The following is a 17,079-nucleotide window of genomic DNA, read 5'->3' as shown; positions in this document are numbered from 1 at the left end:
GTCTCTCCTGCCCATGCCTACATTTTAGGTTCCTTTGCTTCAGCTATTTCTGTCAGTGCTGATCTGGAGGGCAGTGCTTCTGTGAGTTCTCCACATTATGTCATGGCCAGTAATCCAATCCAATTCAAGCTGACATCCCTCACCCTATATTCTACCAATGGAACCCAGTCAGACATCTGGACTAATTCAGGAAGTGCTGCTAGGGCATGGCTTTGGAATTTGGTGGGAGCATTTTGGAAGGTTGTGTGGTCTGTTTGGTTCTTTGGTGGTCAGACTGGATTTTGATCTTTTTTGCTTTCTTTCTTTGTGTATATATATATATATTTTTTTTGAGATGGAGTTTCACCCTTGTTGCCCAGGCTGGAGTGCAATGGCGCGATCTCAGCTCACTGCAACCTCTGCTTCCCAGGTTCAAGTGATTCTCCTGCCTCAGCCTCTCAGGTAGTTTGGGATTACAGCCACCCGCCACCATGCCTGGCTAAGTTTTTGTATTTTTTTTTTTAGTAGAGGTGGGGTTTCACCATGTTGGCCAGAACTCCTGACCTCAGGTGATCCACCCGCCTTGGCCTCCCAAAGTTCTGGGATTACAGCCATGAGCCACTGCTCCAGGCCTGTGTATTTTAATAATAAGAAGAGGTTTTTGAAAAAAATTAAGATAGATGCAACCCAGTTAAAAAAATCCTGATATGCAAGATCCTGCCTTTGAACAAGAGATTTAAAAAAGGAGGGTCATTAAGGGGTTCACTAATGGATATGGGTAAGTTCCTTGAGCTTGAAAAAAATATAATAATTAATACCCACTTACATCTCTAAAGTCTTGAGGTGCTCAGACAAGTAGGAGTATGTGAAATGCTTGTAAATTTCAAAGTACTCAATGAATTTAAGGTATTAACTAATGGATAATGACTTCTTGAACATTTAAGAATGGTTTGATTTACATTTAGTAGAAACTCATCTAGTATGAAAATGGTATGTATATTACAAATGACTAACAACCCTACCGTTCTCAACCTCTTTATGTAACCTTCCTTCTGACCAAAGGACCCAAATGACTTTGAGGAATAGCCTGTTTGCTGGGTGTATTCTCACTTAGCACTTCTGGAAATATCCATTCTACAGGTAGTATTTCATCTCATTGTCCTGGCCTTCCCAAAGCACCCTTAATCCAAGGTGTAAGATGGCAAAGTAATACATATTTTACTTCAGAGATGACACCTCAAGGTTCTTTTTTTTATTGTATTTTAGGTTTTGGGGTACATGGGAAGAACATGCAAGATTGTTGCATAGGTGCACACGTGGCAGTGTGATTTTCTGCCTTCCTCCCCTTCACTTATATCTGGCATTTCTCCCCATGCTATCTCTCCCCACCTCCCCACCCCCCGCTGTCCCCCCTACTCCCCCCCAACAGACCCCAGTGTGTAGTGCTCCCCTCCCTGTGTCCATGTGTTCTAATTGTTCAACACCCACCTATGAGTAAGAACATGCGGTGTTTGATTTTGTGTTCTTGTGTCAGTTTGCTGAGAATGATGGTTTCCAGGTTCATCCATGTCCCTACAAAGGACACAAACTCATCGTTTTTGATGGCTGCATAATATTCCATGGACACCTCAAGGTTCTATCATAGCTCAACATTTTCTAGTCTCCTTTCTTCTCTGAACATTGTCAGAGGGGAGACATGTGTTCCTGGAAAGAATTAGTTCCTGGAATGGTGTGTGTGTGGGGGGGTATGGGGAAGGGGAGGAGATGTCCACTGTCTTTTCTAGGGTTACTGGGTGGAATTTCCTTGCAATGATTAATTCCCTCCTTGACAGTGTGTTCAGAAGCAGGCACCTTGATGGCTCTTTAGCAGCAATACCCCTCCCCTTCTTTCCTAGCCTCCTTTTGTCATTAAGCCTCATCCTTCTTCTTTTTTTTTTTGAGGTGGAGTCTCACTCTATTTGCCCAGGCTAGAGTGCAGTGGCATGATCTTGGCTCACTGCAACCTCTGCCTCCCAGGTTCAAGTGATTCTCCTGCCTTAGCCTCCCGAGTAGCTGGGATTACAGGTGTGCACCACCATGCCCGGCTAATTTTTGTATTTTTAGTAGAAACGGGGTTTCACCATGATGGCCAGGTTGGTCTTGAACTCCTCACCTCGTGATCCACCACCTTGGCCTCCCAAAGTGCTGGAATTACAGGTGTGAGCCACTGTGCCCAGCCAAGCCTCAGTCTTCTTGTGTTCACCCACCTCTTGGTCCCATGAAGGTAGTCCTTGGCAAGTAACACTTTAGTCTTAGGGTTCATGGGAGGGATGGAATGAAGGCCCACGCCTCCTCCCAGCATTGACATTTTTCTTAGTCCCCCAATGCCTGTCATAGCTTTGTTTTCTCCTGCACTACTTCCCTGGTTTTCTAGGCTCTTAAATCCTCAAATTTGACTTGCATGCCCTCTAGTGGCAGGTCTGATGCACTCCTTGTTACCCTGTTTGTTGTGGTACCATGACAGCTGTTCTCACCACCCAGCTCTGTTACTAAATATTATCTCTAATTCACAAATGCCAAATGAGAGGTTCAGTGGTCCTGACTTGCCACTCAAGTAGGACCTGGAAATGTGGGATTTGAATTAGAGCTCTTGATTCCTGGATTTATACAGTGTTTCAGTATAACTGCAACAGTAAAAAATATGTGGTTACAGCTGTTCTAGTTTCTTTTTCATGGTTTAAAAAGAATTCAGATAATTTTATTATCCACTCAGCTAATCTGAAAGGACAAAAATGTGAGGAATAGTGGAAGATAAGAATGAACATATTTTTTTTAACCCTTCCTTCATTACAATTAGAATTTTTTTTGTCACTTACTGAGTATTGGGTATGTCATGCCTCAGTCCTGTTAACTTTGAGGAATACAGAAAATATATAAAGCATGATGTCTGCCTTTAAATTTATGTTCTAGTTAGATTCTAGTTATGAGGCAGTTAAATTTCTTCAACTGAGGAAAAAAATTAAGCATAACACACAATAACTTATTGGTGTTTAATTGTTTTACTTCATCTCACTAAAGACAGGTTCTCTGAGCATTTACTTTTTAATTTATTCTTAAAGTCCTTTTCAGTGGAGAGAGAACTACAGGATAACAACAGTTACCTCGATGAACCCTGGAGGATAACAGAAGAACAGCGCGAGTACTATGTCAATCAGTTTCGATCCCTTCAGCCAGACCCAAGCTCTTTCATTTCAGGTAAAAATGTGGGCTCCCCAGGCATCACTCTCACTGGAATCACAGCTACCATCTTGAGAAATCATTCATGCAAAATTGATATGGCAGTCTTCTGTGATTTCAGTTTGTTTTCCTCTAAGGTCCAAGTTCTTATCAGATGTAAGCCATGCAGAAAAAAAATTGCCAATGACATTTGGAAAATTATGTTTCCATTTCAAAGGGCTTAAATGGGAATTTGTGGGGAACCTGGCCCAGACCTGCACCTTATCAGCTGAGGCAGTTCTCGAAATGGTAGAGTGTCGTGCCGAGGGGCCGCCTCTCATTGCTTCCTCGTTATATTAGAGCTCGAGCAAGGACAGAATGTGGCCTCCTAATGAGTTGGTGTCGCAGGTCTTTTTATATTATTTGTGCCTTCAAACTTCAAACTCAGGCTCGTTTTCTTTGGCTCAAGTGTTTCTCCTCCGGCTTTTTTGAGAGAAACTAAAATGGGGAAGAAAAATTGGCCAGTGCTTTCCCACTTGTCAGTTGTTTTGGGTTGTCTTCAGATATATAGATTCCTGTTGAGTTCTCATATAAAATTCAAGCTGAGAGGAACTCATTTAATGCCAGTGTGGCTACATTTTACCAGGCTGAAGGACTAAACTAACAGTGAAATAGTAGAGTCTGGAAGAAAAATTCATAAACCTTTCTTTTTAGATTTTAAACTTTGAAGAATAACAGTATGTCCTTAATAATTGTAACCTGCCATATTGAAGTGTGGGCTAAGATTTTTTAATCTTGTGAAATGAGGCACATAATTAAAATATACTTATATAAATAATTGCAAACATCATTTACTGATTGGTGGTAATGGCTTTATTGATGGCAGAATAGTACAGATACAACAAATTAATGTTGATGTCATGATTAAGGAAAAATAAGCAGAAATCCATATTGCATGATTTGACCACTTGCTAATCTTACCCTGTGATCAGGTGAGTTTCTTCATGACATATGCAGGTATTTAGCCAAATGCAAACAGGTAATTGTTAGAAATGTTTTTTGTTTTTTTTTTAACTTTTGTATCTTGCAGAATTTCAGATGTAGACACAACTAGACTGGCCCGTGTAACAAACCTCTGTGTACCTATTACATAGCCCCAGTGATTTTCTCTTACCTACAGTTACCACATAAAGATATTTCAGTCAGTCAATGATGGCAGTTCCATAACAGTATCATGGAGCTGAAAAACTCCATCACCTAGTGATGCTGTAGCCATCATGATGTTATAGCACAAGGCAGCGCTCACATTTTTGTAATGATGCTGATATAAACAAATCTGTGCTGCCAGTCGTATAAAAGCCTAGCACACATGATTATGTACAGTGTATAATAACACTAAATGACCCTTATTAGCTTATTATGTATTATGCTATACTTTTATTGTTACTTTATAGTATATTCTTACTTATATAAAAAAAAGTTAACCGTAAAATAGCCTCAGGCAGGAACTTGAGGAGGTATTCCAGAAGAAGGCATTGTCATCATAGTAGACAACAGCTCCCTGTGTGTTATTGTCCCCTTCTAGTCACCTCCATTGTGTGGAGGCGGAAGACAGTGTTATTGATGATCCTGACCTTGTGAGAGCCTAAGCTGATAAATGTTTGTATTTCACTTTTTTTTTTTTTTTTACAATTTTTTGTATTTCAGTTTTTAACAAAAAAGTTTAAAAGTTAAAAAAATTTAAACATTAAAAAATAGAAGTAATAGAATAAAGATATAAAGAAAGAAAAATTTTTGTACAGCTGTACAATTTTTTTTAATTTTTAAATTTTTGTGGGTATATAGGTATATATATTTTTGGAGTACATGAGATGTTTTGATACAGGCACACAATGTGAAATAAGCACATCATGAAGAACGGGGCATCCATTTCTTCAAGCATTTATCTATTAAGTTGCAAACAATTCAACTACACTCTAAATTATTTTAAAATTGTACAATATGTTTTCGTTTTAAGCCAAGTGTTATTACAAAGGATTCAAGAAAGTTAAAATAAATTTTAAAGTTTCTAAAGTGAAAAACTTACAGTAACCTAAGGTTAATTTATTATCGAAGATAGAAATTTTTTTTTTTTTTTTGTAAATTCAGTGTACCTGAGTGTAGAGTATTTACGAAGTCTACAGTAGTGTAGAGTAATGTCCTAGGCCTTCACATTCACTCACCACTCACTCTGTGACTTACCCAGAGCAACTTCCAGTCCTGCAAGCTCCATTTATGGTAAGGACCTTATAGAGGTGAACCATTTTTCATCTCTTATACCATATTTTCTCTCTATGTTTTCTATGGCCGGCCTTCCTTCCTTCCTTCCTTCTTTCCTTTTTTCTCCTTCCTTCCTTCCTTCTTTCCTTTTTTCTCCTTCCTTCCTTCCTTCCTTTTCTCTCCCTCCCTCCCTCCCTCCCTCCTTCCTTCCTTCCTTCCTTTTTTTTTTTGAGACAGAGTCTCACTCTGTTGCCTAGGCTAGAGTGCAGTGGTGTGATCTTGGCTGACTGCAGCCTTGACCTCCTGGGCTCAAGAGATCCTTCCACCTTAGCCTCCCCAGTAGCTGGGACTACAGGCACATATCACTATGCCTGGCTAATTTTTTTGTAGAGAGGAGGTCTCACTATATTGCCCAGACTGTTTTCTATATTTAGTTGTGTTTAGATACACAAATAGTTACTATTGTGTTCCAACTGCCTATAGTATTCAGTACAGGAACATGCTGCTGTACAGGTTTGTAGCCTAGGAGCAGCAATAGGTTCTACCATCTAGCCTAGGTGTACAGTAGGCTGTACCATCTAGGTTTGTGTAAGTACACTCTGTGTTGTTTGCATGATGAAGAAGTTGCCTAATGATGCATTTCTCAGAATGTATCCCTTTTCCTATAAATGGAATCTCATATGGTCTTTTGTATCTCATCTCTTTCAATTAGCATGATGTTTTAGTTTTTTTAAAATTAAAACATTTTTGTGGGTACATAGTAGGTGTGTATATTTATGGGGGTACGTGACATGTTTTGATACAGGCATGATGCATAATAATCACATCATGGTGAATGGGATATCCATCCCCCCAAGCATTCATTTTTTGAGTTACCAACAATCCAATTACATTCTTTAAGTTATTTAAAATATACAGTTAAGTTATTATTGACTATAGTCACCCTATTGTGCTATCAGATAGGTCTTATTCATTCTTTCTAACTAGTTTTTTGTACCCATTAACCATCCCCACCTCAGCCCTACTGTCTCCATACCACTACCTCTCACAGCCTCTGGTAACCTTCCTTCTACTCTATATGTCCATGAGTTCAATTGTTTTGATTTTTAGATCCCACAAATAAGGGAGAACATGTGATGTCTTTCTGTGACTGGCTTATTTCATGTAGCAAAATGATCTTCAATTCTATCCAATGTTGTTGTAAATGATTGGATCTCATTATTTTTTTATGGCTGAATAGTACTCCATTGTGTATACATACCACATTTTCTTTATTCATCTGTTGATGGACACGTAGGTTGCCTCCAAATCTCAGGTATTGTAAACAGTGTTGCAACAAACACAGGAGTGCAGATGTTTCTTTGATATACTGATGTCCTTTCTTTTAGATATATACACAGCAGTGGAATTGCTGGGTCGTATGGTAGCTCTAATTGTAGTTTTTCTGAGGAACCTCCAAACTGTTCTCCATAGTGGTTGTACTAATTTACGTTCCCACCAACAGTTAGCATAATGTTTTAAAGACTCATTCATGTTGTATGTACGAGAACTTCATTCCTTTTTATGGCTGAATAATTCCATTGTATCAGTATATCCCATTTTATTTATCTATTCGTCAGTTGATAGGCATATGGGGTTCTTCCACTTTTGGAGTATTAAGAATAATATTATTTAAATATTTGTGTACCAGTTTTTATGTGAACATATATTTTTATTTCTCTTGAATACATACCTAGGAGTGGAATTGCTATATCAAACTGTATTGGGAGCTGAAAGTATTCAAATTCAATCTCAGTAAGGTATAACATTTCAAGTACAGCTGAGTCTTGCAATTATGTAACATGTAAAGTGGAATGATTGCTTGATTTCAATGGATACAGGTAAATCAACAATAAAGAAAGAAAGAATCTTGGATAAGTTTCTCAAAAAGCAACTAGGAGTTCTTAAATCTCACCTAAAATTCTTTCCCAAGATGTCTGTCTTATCTCTGTGTGGTGGGATCATTGGTATTAGTTTTCTTCTTTTTGGTCAGTTTTCTTTTACTTTTCTATTTGAAATTTCTATTTGAAATCTGCCAAATTTGTTCAAAGTATTGAAATTCGTCATTTAAATTTTTGGTAAAATTTTGCAGATTTTGATAAAAACGAAGCAGAAATTAATTTATATGATTTGCATCTGTCATGAACATTATGTTATTGCTTCTTTTGCCCTATTGTAATTTACATATTTTTAAAAAAGCTGTTCATGTGTTGCTTTTAGTCCCATGATTCATAATTGCTTTGAGGAATAAATATGTTTGTGGTTATATAGAAGAGATTGCTGAAAGTTGTGATTTATTTGTATATAAATGTAAAAGCTACTCTAGCTGAGTAATTAATGGTTTATTTAAACAATGGCACTTGACAGGTTCTGTGGCCAAGAACTTCTTCACCAAATCAAAGCTTTCCATTCCAGAACTCTCCTATATATGGTAAGTACAATTAATGCCATATGACATTCATACCGTCATACATAACCCATCCTTCAGTTCCTACCTTTGCATTTTAAAAAGTCTTATCTTTTGAATGATGTTTTAAACAGACTACGAGAGTGAATACAACTCAGATTTTTGTTCCTGTGAAAATTAAATATTATCATATGAAAAGTACAATGAACAATATCTGGCACATACTAAGCACTATAAGTGTTAACTATTATTTTAGAGTAATTTCCTAATTATTATCCCCATCTCAATCCCTTTTCAGTCTAGGCAATTGTGGGCACATGAGAGTTATCATCTTGTAGATTTCATTTTCAGACTTTTCTACCATGTGTGATAAGGTAACCAGAGGACCTTGACAAGCTATGTGTTTTATATTTTATAAGGCCAAGTGAACAGAAGGTTGAGGAATATTTTGGAGTTAGGTTAGGTTTGACTATTCTAGCTGCCTCTGAGCTTTGTAAATTTGGCTAGTGTTTATCAGCTGGGCCCTAATTCAAACTTGCAGCTGTGGTATCCGCTGTACCTTTATGTGCTCTGGCTCTAGAAGGACTGTGCTGGGATGGTCCAGATGGCTCTATTTGCATTCATGAAAATGCTCAGTGCTGCTGTAAACTCTCGGCTGTGTGTGGGCTAGTTCTTCCCCCAAACTGGGCAGGAGATCACACTGCTATTTAAAAACATTGGAATGTTTATATAAAGCTTTTTGCATGAGGATTTATAGAATTATGATAGGATTTAAAATTGCTTGTTATGTTTTGTGCATCTTATTGGAAAACTACTCCAATAATATTCGTGCATGCCAATGTATCTGGGATTCTGAGCTGGATTTAGGTTCTTCAGCAATATATACTCTGGCATAATATTTTGTTTTTACAAGTCTTATATTAGGTCTTTTTTTTTTTTTTGGAGATGGGGGCTCACTCTGTCACCTAGACTGGAGTGCAATGACACAATTATAGCCCATTGCAGCCTCTGACTCCTAAGCTCAAGCAATCCTCCTACCTCAGCCTCCCAGCTAACTTTTTTTTTACATGTCAATTATTTGATTTTTTTTTTACATGTCAATTATTTGATTTTTTACGTGTAAATTATTTGATTTTTTGCATGTCAATTATTTGATTTTTTTACATGTCAATTATTTGATTTTAAAAAAATTTATTGTACTTTAGGTTCTGGGGTACATGTGCAGATCATGCAGGATTGTTGCATAGGTACACAAATGGCAATGTGGTTTGCTGCCTCCATCTCCCCGTCACCTATGTCTGGCATTTCTCCCCATGTTATCCCTCCCCAACCTCCCCACCCCCTGCTGTCCCTTCTTTGGCCCCCTGCAACAGACCCCAGTGTGTGATGCCCCCCTCTCTGTGTCCATGTGTTCTCATTGTTCAACACCTGCCTATGAGTGAGAACATGCAGTGTTTGATTTTCTGTTCTTGTGTCAGTTTGCTGAGAATGATGGTTTCCATATTCATCCATGTCCCTACAAAGGACACAAACTCATCGTTTTTTATGGCTGCATAGTATTCCATGGTGTATATGTGCCACATTTTCCTTGTCCAGTCCATTGTCGATAGGCATTTGGGTTGGTTCCAAGTCTTTGCTATTGTAAACAGTGTTGCTGTGAACATACGTGTACATGTGTCTTTATAATAGAACAATTTATAATCCTTTGGGTATATACACAGTAATGGGATTGCTGGGTCAAATGGAATTTCTGTTTCTAGGTCCTTGAGGAAGCACCACACTGTCCTCCACAATGGTTGAACTAATTTACACTCCCAACAACAGTGTAAAAGTGTTCCTATTTCTCCACATCCTCTCCAGCATCTGTTGTCTCCAGATTTTTTAAGGATTGCCATTCTAACTGGCGTGAGATGGTATCTCAACGTAGTTTTGATTTGCATTTCTCTAATGACCAGTGATGATGAGCATTTTTTCCTATGTTTGTTGGCCTCATATATATCTTCTTTTGAAAAGTGTCTGTTCATATCCTTCGCCCACTTTTGAATGGGGTTGTTTTTTTCTTGTAAATCTGTTTTAGTTCTTTGTAGATTCTGGATATTAGCCCTTTGTCAGATGGGTAGATTGCAAAAAAATGTTTCCCATTCTGTTGGTTGTCAGTTCACTCTAATGATTGTTTCTTTTGCTGTACAGAAGCTCTGGAGTTTAATTAGGTCCCATTTGTCTATTTTGGCTTTTGTTGCCAATGCTTTTGGTGTTTTAGTCATGAAGTCCTTGCCTATGCCTATGTCCTGAATGGTTTTGCCTGGGTTTTCTTCTAGGGTTTTTATGGTGTTAGGTCTTATGTTTAAGTCTTTAATCCATCTGGAGTTAATTTTAGTGTAAGGTGTCCAGAAAGGGTCCAGGTTCTGCTTTTTGTACACTGCTAGCCAGTTTTCCCAACACCATTTATTAGACAGGCAATCCTTTCCCCATTGCTTGTTTTTGTCATGTTTTTCAAAGATCAGATGGTTGTAGATGTGTGGCATTGCCTCTGAGGCCTCTGTTCTGTTCCATTGGTCTATATCTCTGTTTTGGTACCAGTACCATGCTGTTTTGATTACTGTAGCTTTGTAGTATAGTTTGAAATTAGGTAGTGTGTTGCCCCCGGCTTTGTTCTTTTTGCCTAGGATTGTCTTGGCTATGCGGGCTCTCTTTTAGTTCCATATGAAGTTTAAGGTGTTTTTTTTCCAGTTCTGTGAAGAAGGTCATTGGTAGCTTGATGGGGAAAGCATTAAATCTATAAATTACATTGGGCAGTATGACCATTTTCATGATATTGATTCTTCCTAACCATGAGTGTGGAATGTTTCTCCATTTGTTTGTGTCCTCTCTTATTTCCTTGAGCAGTGGTTTGTAGTTCTTCTTGAAGAGGTCCTTTACATCCTTTGTTAGTTGTATTCCTAGGTATTTCATTCTTTTTGTAGCAATTGTGAATGGGAGTTTGTTCGTGATTTGGCTCTCTGTTAGTCTGTTATTGATGTATAGAAATGCTTGTGATTTGTGCACATTGATTTTGTATCCTGAGACTTTGCTGAAGTTGCTTATCAGCTTAAGGAGATTTTGGGCTGAGATGATCGGGTCTTCTAAATATACAATCATATCATCTGCAAATAGAGACAATTTGAATTCCTCTTTTCCTGATTGAATACTCCCCCCTTTTTTTTTCTTGCCTAATTGCTCTGGCTAGAACTTACAATACTATATTGAATAGGAGTGGTGACAGAGGGCATCCTTGTCTAATGCCGGATTTCAAAGGGAATGCTTCGTTTTTGCCCATTCAGGATGATATTGGCTGTGGGTTTGTTGTAAGTAGCTTTTATTATTTTGAGATACATTCCATCGATACCTAGTTTATTGAAAGTTTTTAGCATAAAGGGCTGTTGAATTTTGTCAAAGACCTCTGCGTCTATTGAGATAATCATGTTGTTTTTGTCTTTGGTTCTGTTTATGTGGTGAATAACATTTATAGACTTGTGTATGTTGAACCAGCCTTGTGTCCCCAGGATGAAGCCTACTTGATTGTGGTGGATAAGCTTTTTGATGTTCTGTTGCAATCAGTTTGCCAGTATTTTATTGAAGATTTTTGCATCTGTGTTCGTCATGGATATTGGCATGAAGTTTTCTTTTTTTGTTGAGTCTCTGCCGGGTTTTGGTATCAGGATGATGTTGGTCTCATAAAATGATTTGGGAAGAATTCCCTCTTTTTGGATTGTTTAGAATAGTTTCAGAAGGAGTGGTACCAGCTCCTCTTTGTATGTCTGGTAGAATTTGGCTGTGAACCCATCTGGACCTGGGCTTTTTTTGGTTGGTAGGCTGTTAATTGCTGCCTCAACCTCAGCCCTTGTTATTGGTCTATTCAGGGTTTCGACTTCTTCCTGGTTTAGGCTTGGAAGGGTGCAAGTGTCCAGGAATTTATCCATTTCTTCCAGGTTTACTGGTTTATGTGCATAGAGTTGTTTGTAGTAATCTCTGATGGTAGTTTATATTTCTGTGGAATCTGTGGTGATATCCCCTTTATCATTTTTTATTGCATCTCTTTGATTCTTCTCTCTTTTCTTTTTTATTAATCTGGCTAGTGGTCTGTCTATTTTGTTGATCTTTTCAAAAAACCAGCTCCTGGATTTGTTGATTTTTTGAAGGGTTTTTGTGTCTCTGTCTCCTTCAGTTCTGCTCTGATCTTAGTTATTTCTTGTCTTCTGCTATCTTTAGAGTTTTTTTGATCTTGCTCCTCTAGCTCTTTCCATTTTGATGATAGGGTGTCGATTTTAGATCTTTCCTTGCTTCTGATGGGGGCATTTGTTGCTATACATTTTCCTCTAGACACTGCTTTAAATGTGTCCCAGTGATTCTGGTGCGTTGTGTCTTCGTTCTTGTTGGTTTCAAAGAACATCTTTATTTCTGCCTTCATTTCATTGTTTATCCAGTCAACATTCAAGAGCCAGTTGTTCAGTTTCCATGAAGTAGTGCAGTTCTGAGTTAGTTTCTGAATTCTGAGTTCTCATTTGATTGCACTGTGGTCTGAGAGGCTTTTATGATTTCCGTTCTTTTGCATTTGCTGAGGAGTGATTTACTTCCAATTATGTGGTCAATTTTACAGTAGGTGTGATGTGGTGCTGAGAAGAATGTATATTCTGTGGATTTAGGGTGGAGAGTTCTCTATCTGTCTCTTAGGTTCCCAGCTAACTTTTCAGTTTTTTCTAGAGACAGGATCTTGCTATGTTGACCAGGCTGGTCTTGAACTCCTTGCCTCAAGCGATCGTCCAACCTTGGCTTGTGAAAATGCTGGGATTACAGGCATGAGCCACCATGCTCGGCCCTTATATTAGTTTTTCCAGCTAGGAAAAAAAAAATGATCATTTTGAAAAGAATACCATTTATTTTGGCAGAATGCCCAGTCTAAACATTATTGGCATGAGTCCTCCTATCTTTTTGTTGAGACACACCATGAAAGCCGAATGGCATTCTCTCTATCCAGCATGTGAAGCAGTTTCCTGACCCCTCACTCTGTGGAATAGCTATTTCAGGGCCCCAGTGCATTCGAAATTGGAGGAGGAGGTTATGGAGCTCACCTTAGAGATATATTTTCTTTCAGATAATAATACCTTTCTAGAATAATTTTGTATGTGTCTTATCTCTGTCCTAACCCAAGTATGCTTGTCCCTGTCCACCTAAGAAATGGTTAAGCTTATGGGTCTTAGTTATAATACTTTGGCAATTAAGTTTCTTTTGTGCTGAGTAAATAGGTCTGTGCCAAAACTTTTAGTGGGAAATAATGACTAGAGTGAAGATAAGCCTGTTTAAGACTCCCCTTTCTTCCTTTTTGTCTTATCTGGTTCCAGTCTTCTTTAGTTACTAGTTTTATCCTAAAACATAATTCGTTCCATTTTTTATTGAGCTTACTTGTATTTTCCCAGGAGAGAGTTCACAAGCAAAGAACAGTTTAGTACAAAAATTTACGTAACTTGAAAATTCCAAGGTTTTCCCTTAAAGCTGAAAAACAAAGGGCTTATTTCTGTGCTCTGGGTAAACAGCTTAATGGCTGGGACATCTATAAAATGACTGTGGCCACCCTTCCTCTGCCTGTTTTGAACACCATGTCCAGGGCTTTTCACCTCATGCAGCCTGCATTTACTCAATGACTGTGGACATCTGGGTGTCAGTTTTCTTTCTGTGCCATAGTTTCTTGTACCATGTCCTCCGTGTTGTTAAACAGACCAATTAGGGAACCTGAATAATTCAAATTTTTATTTATAAAATGCTGCTGATGCTGATCCCATCAATCAGCATTTTTCTTCCTCAGAGTGGCCCCCAGAGATTTCAAATGGATTTGGCTAGGAGGGTTTGGGTATCTGGTAGGGCCATCACCAGAGAGTCTGGGAGTTTTATTGGCACATTTGGGCCAAGTAACTTTTTCTGTAAGCCCCATGTTAGGTACTCATGATATTTGTTACATTTAGGGAACTTAGTGATGCTGACTGCGACGGAGCCCTGACCCTGCCTGAGTTCTGTGCTGCATTTCATCTCATTGTGGCTCGGAAGAACGGCTATCCGTTACCTGAGGGCCTGCCTCCAACTCTGCAGCCAGAGTACCTGCAGGCAGGTAAGGCCTCACCATAAATTGTAAACCTTAAGTACTTTTCCTCCAGGTCGTGTAAAAAACTTTCGTTTCTTAAAATGATGTCCAGATACTTTGGGGAGTCCTTGGTATTTATAGTTATTTTTCTTTAACTGATATTAGACTTTCACATCTCATAATGTAAGGAATAGGGCTGATCTTGGTAAGTATGAATTATCTGTTTTTCTCATTCTATACCATCTAGATGGATTTGAACCAAAGTTAGTTACTCTTTCATGACAGTTGTGAAATAGGCAAGTACTGAACTTCCCAGCTGGCATAAAATGAAGAGGAATATCTTGTAGAGCCAACTGTTAACTTGGCATCTTTAGGCACATCTGTGTCTCCAGGTGGCCCTGGGTGATGGAGTGGAATAGAACCCTTATACCTAATTTAAAAGTCAAAAAATTACATGCAGTGAAATGTGCAAAGCGCTATCACCTTAAATGTATGCTTGATGCATTTTTATGTATGTATACACCCATGTGACTACAATCAGATGAAGATACAGAATATTCTAGCATATCAGCGGGTTAGAATAGAACTTAATAAAACAGTCTCACCCAAACTATTGTTTTGGACCCTTTAGATAGGAAAGAGTCATTGTGAGTATAACATATGTATTAATTCCTTTGGGAGAATGAAAAATTAATAGTGTGGCTTTCTCTTTTCAAAGGCAAGTGGGCACTGGTCTGATTTCCATTATTCACGGAAGTATAGTGCTCATTGAGAGGCCCTAGAAACAGCTGGTGCTTTCAACAACCTTTCTCACTTTTTAGGGAAGGGCTGTTAAAGAAATGAGAGCTTAGTCATGGGTGATTATTAGCAAGAGGGAGCAGTGTCTAAAGAAACTATAATTACTTATTAGTAGAGTATAAATTTTGTGATTAGATCTGCAAAAGGCCTTAGATTATCTTGTCTAGTCCCTTCCTTATGATGACACCAGATTCAAAGTGGCAAATGTCTTATCTAAGTCAGTCTCGGGGCTTCTGACTTTTTTAGGTAAAAAGTTTGTCATTTTCTGTGTTAAATTAGAAAGAGGATAGGAACGCAAAGGGAAGAGGCTATGTTTGTGGCTGCTGCTAAGTGACAGGTAAACATGTTGGGAGAAGAGTGACCCATTCTGGGATCTTCTTCAAATGTCTCCATAAAATACAAGAAGGGGAGAGTTCAGAGAGCAAAACCTAAATTTCTGGACTTGGATTTTGCTAACAATACCTGCTTTCTGCCTACTGCAGTCTGTAACTCTAGCCTGCTGCCCTTCCTTAGATGTTGGGAAGACTCTCATGGGTCCCAGGAATAAACTTGCAATTGAGGAGCATGGGAAACTGCTCTTTTCTCTTTGGTCTCTCCTCTCCTCCCCTCCCCTCTCCTCCCCTGCCCTCTCCTCTCCTCCCCTCCCCTCTCCTCCCTCCCTTCCTTCTGGGGGTTATCTTGACGCCTACATGGCTCTCATTGACAAGGCAGTGCAGGGTCATGGAGGAACCCCTTTTCTTGGGATTGGAGACACATGGGGCTTTTATCTCTCTCTAAAGGGAATTAACAGGTGGCAAAGGGCCAAGTTCTGTTCTAGGGTTAGTTATATTTAATACCTTTACTGTGCCCTCTTTTGAGCCTTGGGGAAGAGTCCTGGGTAACCTCATCTCCCATACGCACACTGAGTTTTCTGTTTGGGGGTCATGACTAGTGCTGTTTTATTGTTTTGATGCCATATGGCCATGGAACCTGTGGCAAATGCCATGCCTTGTTATTGGAGAAGTCACTTTTGTAGGTGTCCAAGTGTTTCACAGACTGTTTCAAAAGTCACTGACATAATGGCTGGGTGTGGTGGGTCACACCTGTAATCTCAGCACTTTGGGATGCCAAGGCAGGCAGATAACTGAAGGTCAGGAGTTTGAGACCAACCTGGTCAACATGTTGTCTACTAAAAATACAAAAATTAGACAGGTGTGGTGGTGCACGCCTGTAGTCCCAGCTACTAGTGAGGCTGAGGCAGGAGAATCACTTGAACCTGGGAGGCAGAGGTTGCAGTGAGCCAAGATCATGCCACTGCACTCCAGCCTGGGTGACAGAGCTAGACTCCGTCTCAAAAAAAAAAAAGTCACTGACATAATTTTTAGACACCTGAAAGCCATGAGCTAAAAGTATGCTAACAGGAAAGAAGTAATCTCTTGATTCCTTTCCTACTGCAAATGGCTTCTTTTGACCTGCTAATTCAATAGAGGAGAATTTATAAAAAAAGACTGCCAATGAAATGCCATCTTTCTTCACATGGAAGGAAGCCCCATATTTCTTCCTGGTCTTTTATGGAGACTGTCAGCATGCATTTATGCAGAAATGAGGGAAGAATTCATCATATACACTTCAATTAAACAAAAATTGCACATCATTTCCAGGGCTTGTGGGATTAATTTTAATTAATAATTTTATAGTTCTAATGGAAAACCTGAAAGAACTCATAGAACCCTATCAAATTCAGTGATGGCATATTTTAAAATGCTTTATCACTCATGTTTATCATTGTATGAAGCTTAAGAAAATGACCAGAACCATCTAGGTCTCCTCTGTGCTATCTTTTTTTTTTTTGCTTTTCTTTGCAAAATATGAATGATCCTATTCATTTTTTGTGTGTGTGTGTGTGACAGAGTCTCGCTCTGTTGCCCAGGCTGGAATGCAGTGGTGCGATCTCAGCTCACTACAACCTCTGCCTCCCAGGTTCAAGCAACTCTCTGCCTCAGCCTCCTGAGTACCTGGGATTACAGTCGCCCACCACCATTGCCAGGCTAATTTTTTTTTATTTTTAGTAGAGACAAGGTTTCAGCAAATTGGCCAGGCTGGTCTTGAACTCCTGACCTCATGATCCACCTGCCTTTGCCTCCCAAAGTGCTGAGATTACAGCTGTGAGCCACCATGCCTGGCCTTTTTTTTTTTTTTTTTTTTTTTCATTTTAATGGCATTTCATTTAGTGTTTTTTTTTTTTTAAAATTTGACTCTTTTTCCAGCTTTTTTCTAATTGATCTATATTCAGTCTTTAAAAAATCTAATC

General features: G+C 38.9%; 1 protein-coding gene across 10 annotated transcripts in view; it reads left to right on the top strand.

Annotated features, from left to right (window-relative positions):
- REPS2 (RALBP1 associated Eps domain containing 2) overlaps window positions 1-17,079 on the top strand; it is a 285,301-nt gene that overhangs the window by 108,947 nt on the left and 159,275 nt on the right. For all 10 annotated transcript variants that reach the window (XM_064364499.1, XM_064364494.1, XM_064364493.1 and 7 more), the window contains exons 6-8: window positions 3,078-3,213; window positions 7,840-7,903; window positions 13,876-14,018. In XM_064364499.1, coding sequence (XP_064220569.1) covers window positions 3,078-3,213; window positions 7,840-7,903; window positions 13,876-14,018 — 343 coding nt within the window. The remainder of the gene's footprint in view (window positions 1-3,077; window positions 3,214-7,839; window positions 7,904-13,875; window positions 14,019-17,079) is intronic.

This window comes from Aotus nancymaae, unplaced genomic scaffold (genome assembly GCF_030222135.1).
Source record: "Aotus nancymaae isolate 86718 unplaced genomic scaffold, 86718_ANA_hifiasm-v0.15.2.pri h1tg000058l, whole genome shotgun sequence".
Lineage (NCBI taxonomy): Eukaryota > Metazoa > Chordata > Mammalia > Primates > Aotidae > Aotus > Aotus nancymaae.
Note: the sequence above shows the minus strand (reverse complement) of the source record. Positions and strands in the feature narration are given on the sequence as shown.